The sequence below is a fragment of the Polistes canadensis genome, unplaced genomic scaffold (assembly GCF_001313835.1).
Source record: "Polistes canadensis isolate GaletaPanama2010 unplaced genomic scaffold, ASM131383v1 scaffold_0, whole genome shotgun sequence".
Classification (NCBI taxonomy): domain Eukaryota; kingdom Metazoa; phylum Arthropoda; class Insecta; order Hymenoptera; family Vespidae; genus Polistes; species Polistes canadensis.
Window position 1 is genome coordinate 2,753,372 of NW_014569547.1, and position 12,967 is coordinate 2,766,338.

The following is a 12,967-nucleotide window of genomic DNA, read 5'->3' on the forward strand; positions in this document are numbered from 1 at the left end:
TATCTTTAAGCGGACTCGTTGACACGTACCGTAGAATTCTGAAACCAGTTCGTGAGAGACTTTAACATCGATACTTTGCTTTGGAGAAAGCACCTAATTATCGAGATAACGCGTATTTGCCGTGTCGATATCGTTTCACGCGCGTATCGACCTATTCTCTCTCTCTTTCTCTCTCTCTCACTCAATCTACTATATAGTTACTCCCACGGTATCTTGAAACTTGTCGTTTCTAAGAGATCCTTCCACGTCCTTCCCTTTTTTGATCTTCTTTCTTTGTGTAGACCTCATTTTAATTCAATATATTATAAAAAAATATCTCAACGTAAATTCCATTTTTTTCTTTTTTTCAAATATAATACTTTAACAAAAAATAATTATTGGACCTTTTTCATTATGGAAGTAATGTATAAGTTCATTTGCTTGAACAAAATTGATTTCATCGATTTAATAATAATCAGTGTATTATCGTATAATAATAATAATAATAATAATAAATTATAAAACACTGACGATGAGGAAGAACGTGGAAATCACATAGAATATATATTTCTTTTCTTTCTTTTCTTGTTTTATTCCTTACTTTAATAATGTCTTATGCTGAAGTTAAAGGGGAGGAGGGACTTTACGTAAAAGCAGTGTTTCCCTTGATCTTCTAAATAAGATCCCTGGAACGATAATTTCCCTTTGACGTTTGGGTGTTAGTGTCTAGTAGAAAATACCGTTTTCTATGTTTTCCTTCGAGGCAGAGACTGTCTCTTCTTCTTTTTCTTCTTCTCAAGGAAGTTTCTGGAACATATACATACGTACAGATAAATCCAAATAAAAAATATATACATATAATGTATATAACTATATATATATATGTATTTACTTATACATAAACATATACATATACACATATATATCGTAATATATATGCATACGAGAGATATCTTATGCTACGCGACGACTTTCATTTAGATCTTTATCGATCAACTTTCACGATATAGTCGCCATCATGCATGTATGTTGTATACCAGTAAGTATGTTGCGTTGCATCGTCCATGACGTAGCTTTCCCGTGAACATTATATCGAAGAATTATATATCATTTCATCTCGTTTTGCACGTAGGGTAGTCAAGAAGAGAGAGAGAAGAGTACAAGAAGAGAAAAGAGATCGTATACTTACTAAAGGGTGATTGAAATAAATCTAAACTTTTACTAAGGACAATGATAAGAATCGTAGAGTACCTCTCTGTCAGTTTAACAGATCCTTCCTCCTAATCCTCCTCCCAGCCCGCCTTCATCCAAGTACCAATTCCAAATACCTTTAAATAAACAAAATACAAATAAACTGTTTTATATATTTAAAATTGATTATCACCACATGATCGAATACTTCTGATTGATATCGATGATCGATCGATATAATAAATCTTTCCATCATCCTTTTTTTTTCTTTTTAATTTAATTTTTTTTGTTGTGTACCTTTTTTTAAACACGATAAAAGGAGTCACGATATTGGGACTTGTAAAAAAGAAAAAGAAAACAGACAAAACACAGTGCAACGAAAAATAAAAAGAAGTAGAAGAAGAAGAAGAGGAGGAGGAGGAGGAGGAGGAAGATCTTGAGCTCCTGGAATCACTTCCTCCATTTCCATTGGACCGATTTTGTACGGAGAATCGCTAAGTGCATTCGTGTGCTTTTTTTTCCTCCGTTCCCCTCCACCCCGCCACCACCTGTAAGTTTCTCACCGTCGGTATCTCTCCCTTTCTCAGCCTACTTCAAAATCGTTTCTCGGGTAATAGGTATATCCGCGACGACTTGCTTGGTGTCCACCAGTTGGTTGCTTTCGTGCAAGATGGCGACGGACGGAAAGAGAGAAGAAGAACAAGAAGAAGAAGAAGAAGAGAAGGAAGAGGGTTGACTTTTTATCGCGCTCGTGTCATTAGCGAAGCAGCAGCAGCAATGAGTGTCCTATAACGTTCGTATCAAGGATCCACAAGTTGAAAAGTTCCACCTCTTTCTGTTAAGAGGAAGAAGGACGAGGGAGAAGGGCGAGGAAGGATCTTGCTGCTTTCTGCGTCTCTGAATCGTCCTTCTCGTTATTAGGATCACTCCTCCTCCTCCTCCTCCTCCTCCTCCTTCTCTTTCTTCTTCTTCTCCTCCTCTTCTTCCTCCTTCGCTTCACCTTCTTATTCTTTATCTTTTTTTTTCTCTTCCCTTTTTTTCTTCTTCCTCCTCTTCTTCTTCTTCTTCTTCTTCATCATCATCTTTCTCTTTCTCGCCATCGTCTTTTCTTCCGCACTTAAAATCATGGCCGCACGTAACCGTCTACTGATTATATGGATTCGGCGATGATTTCTGATGATGCCTCCGACCCTCGAAATGGTAAAATAATACAGTGTCGTCTCCTAGCCCGGACCCAAAGGGTCCTGTGGGCCGGTTCGTTAGCGGGGCCTTGGCGCGAGGCACCCTGTCATTATGCGGCTGGTCTCCATCACCCCCACCACTAACCAATTTTCGTTGCACCCAACTCGTCGCAGACTTCGATAAAGCTTCGTCCTTTTCCTCTTCCTCTTCCTCCTCCACCACCATCTCTTCCTACTCTTCCTTTTCTTATTCCCCTTTTTCTTATTATTATTTGTCCATTTTTTTTTTATTTGTTTCCTACTCTAAAGCTAGAACTTTTGACAATATGTTTAATTATCTTCAACATTATCAAGAGATTTTCAAATAGAACAAAAGGCAAGGATTTATTTGTTTTTTTTTCAAATCAAATCTCAACGATCTTACAAATAATTCATACTAATTCATCATCACATTTATCTTATATATTTTTTTAGCTAACTTTCAATATTATTTTTATTCACAATCAAAAGATATCGAAGACTAAAGGGTTGATCCTTCAAACAAACAATTACGAATCTTCCCCCTTTTTTCAATCTCTAACCATACCTCAAACATGATCCTCTTTAAAAAGACTTCTAACATAAGACAAACGTGATTCCATCAAACGATCGATGAGACAAGTCCCTCAGATTTCTGTTTTCTCTTTCTGTATTTTTGTCACTAACGAATTTAGAATTGACATTCGTCGGATCCAATTTCTTTTCTTATTTGTTTCGATCGTACGATGATACATCCTAGTCATGAAAATGGAACTCGTGTTAGAAAGCAAAGACTTTCCAAGTCAAAAAGATACCAAATAATAAGACGAACGGGACGAACGTGATCCCTGAGACAATCGTCGAAAAGGAAGAGGAGGAGGAGCAGGAGGGAAGGTTTTCTTCTTCTTTTCTTCTTCCTCCTTTCCTAGGGTTCTCTCTCGTTTAGAGAGAAGGAATATGTCCTCCTTTATTCGTTCTTCGTCTTTCTGAATAAGATTTTTAGGAAATTCGAGCGAGCATCGCATCGAGCGCGAAACTCTAGAGGCAGTAACGACTACTACTGCGGACATTCGAAACTCGTAACTCGATCACGTTCTCTCTCTTCGGTCTTTCGGGTAAAGTAAGACAAAGACAAAGACAGAATGAAACAGAGAGAAACAGAGAGAGACTTTACCGTGTTTACTTCGTATTCCTTTTCTTCTTCCTCTCCTGTCGTCGCCATTTTTTGTTTTCTTCTTATAGTCCATTGTCTTCCCCCCTATCGTGAATCGTGATCGATGATCGATAATAGAAGGAACAACATTGCTATCGGAAAACAAAATTCTTTACTTTATTCCTATGGTGAATTTGACAAGAGGGAAATAAAGAAAGAAGGTTTGCATCCCTCACCGAGCAAGAATCTTTCTTTTCTAACAGAGTTTTTCGTTGTAGTGTAGGTGGTGATGGTGGTGGTGGTGTTGTTGTTAGTGGTGGTAGTAGTGTAGTAGTCGGTAATCATTTCGCTTAATGACGAAGACCGAGAGCGAGGTCCTTTCCATTCTACTCGGGCACAGATTATCGCACCGTTCTTCTTTCTCTTTCTCTCTTTCTTTCTTTCTTTCTCTCTTTCTGTGTTATCCACGGAGTCTGTAATTTTCTTCTAGCGACCGTGCCACCACGTCGCGCCGAAATTGGTGTACGATGGAAAGATTTCGTGGAAACTTTCGGTCCACGAGAAAAGAAGAAAAGGAAAGGAAATAAAAGGGAAGAAAAGAAAAGAAAAGTAAAGGAAAGGAAAGGAAAGGAAAGAAGAAAAAGAGAAGCTGAAGAGAAGGGTAAGACGAAATGGTGGTGGCATTTTTGCTTCGGCGGTCGAAGATCAGAGGGAAAAAAAGGTCGAGAAAGAAAAATGGCGACATGGACTAAGGGCGTTGTTGATTCGAAGGTAAGATAAATAACGAACTTTTCGAGATTTCCAACATTTTTCCAGGAGGGTGAACACGGTTTTAAGGAACACGGCAGGTCAGGTATCTTATACCCCGATCGGTTCGAAATTACAATATTACTATTTTTCAAGAAAATAAAAATACTAGTAAATTCCCCGTATTATTTCGATCATATTATCAAACAAACATTTTTTTGTTCTTTTTTTTAAATAAAAAAGTAAATTACTGCCGCGATTTCTTTTTGTTTTTTTGTTCCGAGTGATAGGAAAAAAAAAACACACACACGTGGAATGATAGATTCGTGCAAAAGTACACACGTGAGTTCGTTAGGTCAATCGGATAGTTTGGTATTTCAATTGGAAAGTTTTCTGCACCGATGGAAGCTTACCTTATTGTACTTTTGCACGAGGAAAGAGAGACACCAGACAACACACCGTAGAGATCAGAAAATTGCCGAGTTTCGAGTGAAAGGACTTGGCCGATTCGCGTGCCATTATAATTTACTTTCATGTTCCTGAGAAGTAACGTGATTTCCAACACGGGGGCCTGTGGCCAAATCGAAGGAACCTCGGGAACCGTGTTATTACCAAAGGCTTTCGCCGCGTTATGGATTTCTGCGGACGATCCTAAATGGATTTTGACGGTACTCGGACGAACCTGCGCATCACCGTAGAAAATTCACTACGTAACGAATCCCCCAAACCCCATGATACTTTCTTCCCTTTTAATCTTCTTTTACTTCTTCCTGGAGAAAATTTGTAACACTGGTAAGGGACATTGATCGATTTTCAAATATCAACCTTAAAACAACAACAACAACAAAAACACACACGCACACGCGCAGCATACGCCCACAAATAAAATATACACAAATTATTTCCATCCATTTCTAACGTGGTTATGTCTATACCTATTTCGATCGGAAGGTATCTTTTGACACCTTTACATTTGACGATGCAAATATCTCTCTTAAAGAATAATCGTTAAAAAGTTAATAGAAAAGATTGAAGAAAAATATATACAACATAATTAATTCAACAATCATTATAATAATAGTCCAACAATCGTTCAAATTGATGATATCTTTTGATACCTTCGATAGAAATATAGCGTTAATTACGATCGAATTAATAATTCTTAATTACTATCAAATAAATAAATCAATTCTAATTACAATCTACGCGCGACATGTCATAACAGTTTTCACAATATTATCAAATAGGTTTTCTCTCGTCATTTTATCATGAAAAAAAGAAAAAGTAAAAAATGTGTGCTAACGCTTCCGTAAACGTTGGGTTATTTTCCAGGAAGCCAAAGTATGGGAATAAGAGGTGGGGGAGGGGATATGCGTAACAACGTACTTTCGAGGTCGAGACTCTTTCCTGCTTCCAGCACCTGCAAAAGATCAGGCCGTGCACTCGATGCTTGGGCAAACAATACGAACGATGATGCACCGTCCCGAGCGCATTGTCCGTAGCGAGTAGTAGTAGGCGGCGGATTTATCTGCCTACTCGTAGAGTCAGGTAGAGGAGTCCAAGGGTCCTCGACCCTCAGGACACGTCGCACTGTCCGACGGAACCGATGGATCTTCTTCTTCTTCTCCTCCTCCTCCTCCTCCTCCTCCTCCTTCTTTACTACCTGGTCTCCCTTGTCCCCCTTTTACCCTTCTAACTTGTCGTTCTTTCTCATTTTCTTTTTTTATTTTGATTTTTATTTTTATGTTTATTTTGTTTTCTTTTCCTTTCGCATTCGTTATGGCCTATTTTCGCGCGTTCGATATCATATGATCCTAAATGGGGGTATTTCATTATGACATGATTATTTTCTTAATCAATGCATCAATGTATGTATTTGTGAATCTCTTTTTCTCTTTCTGTTGGTGATATAAATTCGGGAAATAAAAAAATAATAAATTATCATATGTTTCTTTCAGTTTGTAATATATTCTCTACTCTCTGTGTTGGAATAAAAGAAAAAGGTAGAAATTAATATTGAGAAGTAGACACTTTATATGATATTCTTCTTGGGTACGTCAATGCGTGTGTGTGTTTTGTGGATGATCTTGATGATAAGGAAGGAATAAAGAATAACGAAAAATAAGGGGAGGAAAAATTTACAGTTTAATATTCCAATGTTGTTTAGGACGACAGGAAGGGCGAAAAAAATAAGGGGGGGAAAATAAAAATAGAGATTGAAAGTAAAAATTGTAGACGAGATAGTTTCTCGCGTTCGGTAACTATAAAATAAAGATGTTAAATCACGCGATACGCGCGTAAAGTTGGCCGGGTATGTTCACCGCAAGCGAGGTCGAATTCCTGTTCGAAAGAGAGAAAGAGAGAGAAAGAGAGAGAATGAATCCTGGCATTGGTTTCACGTATCTCAATGCGGTCACGACGACGTTTCGCGATCGATCATGATCGAGTTTGTAGAAGAGGCGCCTTCTAAAAAGAATATTTCACATCTCTCGTACTTGTTCGAACGAATCTTATTTTTTTTTTGGTCGTAACCAAAATCATCGTCGAAGGGGAAACAAATGAAAATAAATTGAGACACGAATTACACTACTACTACTACTATTACTATTACTAATGCAGGATGGAAAAGAAAAATTCAAAAATTCGAGTTAAAGAAGAAGGAAGGAAGGAAGTTGAAAAAGAAATGAGAGCGTATTTCTGAAGAAGTAGAAGAATAAGAAGAAGAAGAAGAAGAAGAAGTAGAAGAAGAAGGAGGAGGGTGGTGTAAGAGAAGAGTTGGCGCGCGATCCCTGAGCCGCTTTCCTCGTCACGTCACGAAATTCCAGGACCTTTGGCACGGGCGTACAGGAGGTTCGTATGGCCGAGCGCGGAATGAGCGCCGACGGTAAGTCAGTTCCTCGCATACCGGGCTCTCAGGTAGGTAGGTAGCAAGGAGGTAGTGAAGGGACAAGGGAGAGGAGAGCGTGCGCGCGCGCGTGAGTTCCACAAGAGAGAGAGAGAGAGAGAGAGAGAGATTGGGAGAAAGAGAGAAAGCAGAAGATAGGGTCCCAGAGTGGGAGAGAAAACGACGAAAGAGAAAGAAATAAAGAAAGAAAGAAAGAGAAGGAGTATAGTAGAGTCTAGGTGCTCGCTGCCGTGCCGCGCGTTGAATGCCTGGGCCCGGAGTGTATCAGGCCCAGAGTGTATCGGAGTGCGCTCCCCTCTCCAAGATGGCCGCCGCTCAGGTCCAGCCGGGTCCCCCTTACTGAGGCAGCCGAGTTGGTCGAGTCAGGGGAAGGGTAGGCCTTGCAGGTGCCGCCATGTCAGTGCATGCCTAACCTCGAAGCCGCGCGGAACGGACGCTGGCCCGAACAACGCGACACCTCGTGCCCGCGAATACCCGAGTTTCGTTCGATCCCGAATAAGAGAGGATTTCTTGCCTTCTCCCTACCAGAGATTATTCCAAGAGATCATAGAAAACCTGCTAGATCGAGCTTCTCTTATATTTTATACACTGTGACCGGTTTTTCACGCGGATATATATCTACGCGTATGTGTATATATACCTTGTGTGCGTATATATACGTATAGTTATACACGTAGGAGAGAAGAAGAAAAAGAATAAGAAGAAGTTAAGGTGTTACGAAGAGATATATGATCGAGAAACACATAGTGGACCTAGTCCTAGTAGGGTCCTATAAGAAAGAGAGTTCGTAGGAGAGAAAGCAAGGAAAGAGATCGGTAAACGCGGAATCCAAATTTTCGTTCGTATATATTTATCTATCTATCTATCTATACATATATATCGATATATATATATAGAGTTTATCTCGTCGCGAGTGAACGGTTTCGTGCGAGTTTAGGAACAGATACGACCCTGGATCCTTTCGGTCGTTCACTCCCGCTTGAGTCTGGGATCCTTTTCTATGATACCAAGCGCCGTTGGATAAGCCGAGCATCGTCTGTCTCGGACCAGGTTCCTCGTACCAGGTAGAACGGAACGCAAAGCTGGTACGACGATGACGAGCAACGGCGGAGGAGAAGCGAAAGGATCGCGCCAGGTTCGCGACCGGTCTTGTTGACCATCCGGTTATCGTCGGTGGATCTAACGCGAGGAATGTACGATATCTCGCGGCGCGTATATGCCCGGTGACAGTGAGTACGGAGGATGGTAGGCTAAAAGCAGTTGTATATTTTATATGCTGGAAAAGGGAGTTTCGTGGTCGGAAAAAGTGTGTGTCGAGTCGCCGCGGACGAAGGAGAATCGGAAAAGAGAGAGGAGGAGATCGACAAAAGATAAAGAGAGATGAGGTGATTGTGTGTTGTGCTGGGTTGGTGCTGGTGGGTGATCTAATTTGACCGAAAACGTGATCTATAGAAGATTTAGAAAGATCAAGAGAGAGAGAGAGGAATTTCGATTAGTCGGAGTTGGAAGTTAGACAAGGTGGAAGATTCTGGAGAAGAAGAGGGTAGCGAGGAAGAGGAGGAGGAGGAGGAGGAAGAGGAGGAGGAGGAGGATTTAACGTCGTAGAAGGATAAATCCGAGGATGGAAGGGTCGAGATAATAAAAGGAGCGCGGAGTGTAGAGCAGAGTGTGAGAGAGATTCCAAGGAGGAGAGAAAAAGAAGTGGTTAGCAGGAGGAGGCCGGGAGGAGGCCAGGATGCGGCCGGTAAGGCACCTGCTACTGTTGTTCCTCGTCCTGGGAGCGAGCCTCGCCCCGGGCACGCGGTCCGAGTTGGTCAGATGCTTCGAGGTTTCCGAGAACGCACGGCCAGGCACCAGGGTGGGCTTCATCGACGCGGAGAACCCTCCGTATCTGTTAGTTTCGGTCTCAGGATCAGCGGTGGATGCCGATCTTACGGTCGACCAAACGACAGGGGAGATAAAGACTAAGGTGCCATTGGATCGAGAGACAAGGCCTTCTTATACCTTGGTATCTCTGCCGCAAAACGTCAAGGTGGTTGTTAAGGTGTTGGACGAGAACGACAATGCACCTACATTTCCCGTTGACCGGGTGGACGTTGAATTCCCCGAGAACTCGCCGAGAGACGCGAAGCGTGCATTGCCACCGGCGAAAGACCCCGATCTCGGTCAGTATTCGACCCAACGTTACGAGATAGTTTCGGGTAACGACGGCGAGGCGTTTAGATTGTCGCAGCATCGCGGTCGCGATGGCGTACTCTATCTGGATCTTCAGAACGGTGGTACGCTGGATCGTGAAGCTCGTTCGAACTACCGTCTGGTGATCGAAGCCCTCGACGGGGGCTCGCCTGCCTTACGCTCGAGGCTGCACGTGAACGTGACGGTGCAGGACGTCAACGACAATCCGCCGATCTTCAATCAGACTCGGTACTCTGCGAGCGTGCCGGAGAACGCGACCGTCGGCACGCCGGTTTTAGCCGTGAATGCGAGCGACGCCGATGCCGGTGAAAACGGTCGGATCGAGTACTCGATCAATCGTAGACAATCCGATCGCGGCGAGATGTTCCGCATCGATCCGGAGACCGGTATGGTTTACGTGAACAAGGCGTTGGACTTCGAGTCGAAGGATCGTCACGAGTTGGTGATCGTAGCAAGAGATCGAGGCGCGCAACCGCTCGAAGCGAGTGCTTTCCTCTCCGTCCGTGTCACCGACGTCAACGACAATCAACCGGCCATCACAGTGATCTTTCTCTCGGACGACGCCACGCCTAAGATCAGCGAGAGCGCTCAACCGGGCGAGTTTGTTGCGAGAATATCGGTCAGTGATCCTGACTCCAGGACGGAGTACTCGAACGCGACGGTCACGTTGACCGGTGGCGAAGGACATTTTGGTTTGGCTACCCGAGATAATATAATTTACCTAGTAGTCGTTGAGAGACCCCTCGATCGAGAAGAGAAGCCCGTTTACGAACTTTCGGTCGAAGCTACGGACGCTGGTACACCGCCTTTGAGAGCGGTACGTAATTTCAAATTATTGGTCACCGATGTCAACGACAATGCGCCGAAATTCGAACGTGACACGTACGAGGCGCATCTACTCGAAGCATCCGAACCGGGTACATCGGTTCTTCGTGTTGTCGCCACGGATTTGGACGAAGGTGCCAATTCGGCAGTAAGATATTCCATACGTAATTCCACTTGGTTTGCCATCGACGAAATTTCAGGATTGATCAGCACGATCAGTCACGTCGATTGCGAAGCAGATCCAGCTCCTATTCTCATAGTTGTGGCAACCGATTCTGGACGTCCACCTTTAAGCAGTAGTGCTACAGTTCGCGTTACGGTTCACGATCTCAACGACAACGAACCCATCTTCGAGAAGCCGTTGTACAATGCCACCGTGCCGGAGGATATGCCAGTTGGACGCTGTTTTCTCAAGGTATTGTTTCTTCTTTTGCTTTTTTTCTTTCCATCCCCCATCCCCCATCGTTCATTTCTTCTTCGACAAAACGTAAGTTTAGCGATTCGATATTCCTTTACAATTTCCTTATTACGCATACCTTCTTGGAAATGATTATTCCTGATCAGCAACGTGTTACTTTTTAATAGGTACTTCGCCGATGGCGAGTACCCACCATGCGCGCGCGCGTTTTTATCATTATTAGAAGAATAAAAGTCAATCAGTGGGCGATAAAATGTTTCGAGTGAAAGGCAACATTCCGAATTTTTTGGATCCTTCCTTTAACGACGACGATTCGTGTTGTTGACCTTACGTCAAATCTTACCTTTCTTATTTTCCTTTTAACGAGGAAAATCTTTATAGTCATTCGTGTGATTCGAACCGTACAGAAAAAAAAACAAATTCAACGATCGATCGTTAAAAAATGTTAAAAATCGTCAAAAATCGATTCGATAAAAGTGACTTAATTCTTAAAAATACGTATTATTTGAAAAATGACTCTACATCAATGCATAAGAAAATTATGACGATGCAATTAATTGCTTTCTGCGTTGTATAGAATATTCATTACAAAATATCTAATAATATTATATCTGTTAGGGGAAAAATGTTTATCAAAATTAAATCAATTTTATATTAGATGATATTACAAATATCCATATACATCGAAATACTAATTAAATCTCGAAAGAGTATGGATAGAATAGAAAACTACAGTTTAACTATTTCTTTCTGGGAAAACCATAATTGGGTATCCCTATAACCAAAGGTTTTCCTCGGAGCGTAGTGCAATTAGTATAGCTTGTAGACCGTTAAGGAACGTTATCGATCAGTGCACCTCTATCGTGGAAAATCGAGAGTTCGATAGTACGACCACGTTCGTTCGAGCGAATCCACACGATCTTTCGCATTCGTTGCGTACCTCGACAGTACTCTGTGGAGAAGGAGAGTGAATACGATACTACACTCTCGAAGGAACGTGAATGAGGAAACTATCGAGTATGGACGAACGGTACGTGAATCGTTCAGGGACGTATCTTTACTTTCATCCGACCCAAAACTCAGGACACCAAATTAAAACAAAATTCAAACAAATTATTCTTAATAACGTTATTAGAGAAAAGGGGAAAATAATAATGTATTAATAAATAATCAAATGATGTGAAAATGAAAGAAATATTGAATTGAATTGTAAAAAAAGAAAAAAATAGGATTAACAATTTGAGTAATTTTTAAACAAAAGGGTCTTTTTAAAAAAAAAAAACACACAATTATAAAATAAATAAATAGTTTTCTAATGTTAATAAAAAAAAAAAAAAGAAATAAATATAAACGTGTACAAAATATGCACATCGTATTATCGCGTTGTATTAATATTTTTTAGTCGAACGGGTCGTCGTTTCTTTTTTTATTTTATGTCGCAAGAAGTGAAATTATTAAACGGGGACTTATTTCGAATTTATCCGTCAATATTTTATTTCCAACAAAATCATTTGTATTAAAATATTCCTGTGCAATAATCAAGTTTAACAAGACAATCCTCTTCGATTTCGATATTTTTTTCGCTTTTTTTCTTCTTCTTCTTCTTTTTAACATTTTTTATTTTATACCATAAGCATTTATTTTTATTCTTTATATTTATGATGTCCTTGGCGTAATAGAGTTCGCATACTTACGACTACCGTTGTCGATACCTTTACTTTCTCCTACTGAGACGCGCCTTTCTCCAAGCTTATATGGTACGTCCGATAAATTTCAATACCGGATAATAATAAACTAAATGCAAAATTTAACTTACGAGAAAGATAGAAAGAGAGAGATAGAGATAGAGAGAGAGAGAGAGAGAGAGAGAAAGATAGAAACTATCGTAAGACTTTACAAGTATTTTCTACGTTTTAAAATCATTCTCAAGTGATTTCGAAGACAGGTAGCTTTAATAAAGAACTTTCCAAACGTATTCCCTGCTAGTTTCACGTATTAAAAACATCCATCAAATTAACACATATAAACACAATGAAATAAATAAACGAGTAATATACCTATATATCGGAAATAAAAAAGAACAAAAATGAACGGGAAAACGAAGTAATAAATTAAATTTTATGTGTATGTATATATGTGTGTGTGTGTGTTTGTGCGAGGACAAATTAAATAAAATAAAAATAAAATTTTTTTTGGTATATTTGAGGAATAATTAAATATATATATTATTCCTAAAACCGCGTTCAAATATTTGTCAAACTAACACATAAGAGAGCAATTGAATAAATTACGAATATATATATATATATATATATATATATATATATATATATATATTTAAATACGTATCCGTA

General features: G+C 40.5%; 1 protein-coding gene across 1 annotated transcript; it reads left to right on the top strand.

The window, feature by feature from the left end:
• The first annotated feature begins 8,909 nt into the window (after positions 1-8,909).
• Positions 8,910-11,394, top strand: LOC106786836 (protein dachsous-like). Its single transcript, XM_014749075.1, has 3 exons — positions 8,910-9,637; positions 9,713-10,610; positions 11,272-11,394. The coding sequence occupies exons 1-3, from the start codon at positions 8,910-8,912 to the stop codon at positions 11,392-11,394; spliced, it is 1,749 nt and encodes a 582-aa protein (XP_014604561.1).
• The last annotated feature ends 1,573 nt before the right edge of the window (positions 11,395-12,967 follow it).